The sequence below is a fragment of the Brassica oleracea genome, chromosome C3 (assembly GCF_000695525.1).
Source record: "Brassica oleracea var. oleracea cultivar TO1000 chromosome C3, BOL, whole genome shotgun sequence".
NCBI lineage: Eukaryota > Viridiplantae > Streptophyta > Magnoliopsida > Brassicales > Brassicaceae > Brassica > Brassica oleracea.
The window spans coordinates 27,755,687-27,756,896 of record NC_027750.1 but is presented as its reverse complement, the minus strand read 5'-3'; the positions used below and the strand labels follow the sequence as shown (position 1 = coordinate 27,756,896).

At 37.2% G+C, this 1,210-nt stretch overlaps 1 protein-coding gene across 1 annotated transcript; it reads left to right on the top strand.

Moving 5' to 3' along the window:
* Positions 1–756, top strand: LOC106333748 (oleosin 1-like). The gene has a single exon (XM_013772161.1). The coding sequence runs from the start codon at positions 38–40 to the stop codon at positions 533–535; it is 498 nt and encodes a 165-aa protein (XP_013627615.1). The 5' UTR covers positions 1–37; the 3' UTR covers positions 536–756.
* The last annotated feature ends 454 nt before the right edge of the window (positions 757–1,210 follow it).

Here is a 1,210-nt window from a genome sequence, read left to right as displayed (position 1 = left end):
TTGTCACCCACACAAAAGCAATAATCACTCTCTACAAATGGCGGAAACGTTTTCAAGCGGCGATGCTCAATGTCTCCCCATTTACGGTGGGGGTGGCACCACCGATAGCAACAGCCCATACGCTTTGCTTCTCCGCCTTCTCCGATCTCATTCACCAACCTCCTCAGAGCTCTTTAGTTACCTCGGTCTCTTCGTCTCCGTTGGAACCCTCCTTTTCCTTCTCGGCATCGCCGTCACCGCAACAGCCATAGGCTTCATAGTGTTTATTCCGTTGATCATCATCTCGAGCCCTATCTGGCTTCCTGTTTTTATCGTTGTTGGTGTGTTCTTATCGGTAGCTGGATTTCTTGTTGGAACGTTGGCCTTGGCGTCGTGGACGTACCGTTATTACCGGGGCATGCATCCGGTTGGATCGAATCAGATGGACTATGCACGTAGTCGGATCTATGACACGGCCTCTCACGTCAAAGATTACGCTAGAGAGTATGGTGGATATTTCCATGGTAGGGCTAAAGATGCGGCCCCTGGTGCTTGAGTCTTGACCTGAACCGGTCTGTATAGTCTGGTTCATGCGGTATTAACCGATCTTGGTTCGGTTTATGGAGGGTGAACACGTTTTCATGTCAGTATTACGTTTTATTTTCACGTTTATTAGAAGAAAAATAAGATTATATTTGGTTTTTGTACAAGCTTTATAAGATTTTAATTTGGGTGCATACACGTTCGTCACTTGAAATGTTATATTTCATTTTGTCGGCGAGTATTTTACATCTTTCTCGATTTTTTTATATGATCAACTGTCTTTCGATTAGTAATATTTTAAATAATAAATATAGAAGAATCAGGAGTGTATATATAACTATATATAGGATCGCTTTTCCCAATAAATGCATGATAGATTGACAGGAGTATCTTGCTTATTTTCATACGACAGGGAAGAACATGTTAGAGCACCATTAACTCTAAGAGGTTAATTTGAGTTCTTAATGATTTTTAGTAATTAATAATAGTTAAGAGGTTGTATTTAAGAGACACTTAATTTGTTAGGTCCAATGGGGGTTCTTATTTATTTTGGGGTTTTTAAGAAAAAAAATATTAAACTAAAATATTTTTAAAGATAAAATTTATTTATTAAATATAACATATTAAAATAAAACATTTTAAAAATTAATTATTAAAAAAAAAACATTAAAACTAAGATTAGTAAAAT

Bases quoted from the DNA above. Each gene is read 5' to 3' on its own strand.
- LOC106333748 (XM_013772161.1), top strand. From the start codon at position 38: ATGGCGGAAACGTTTTCAAGCGGCGATGCTCAATGTCTCCCCATTTAC.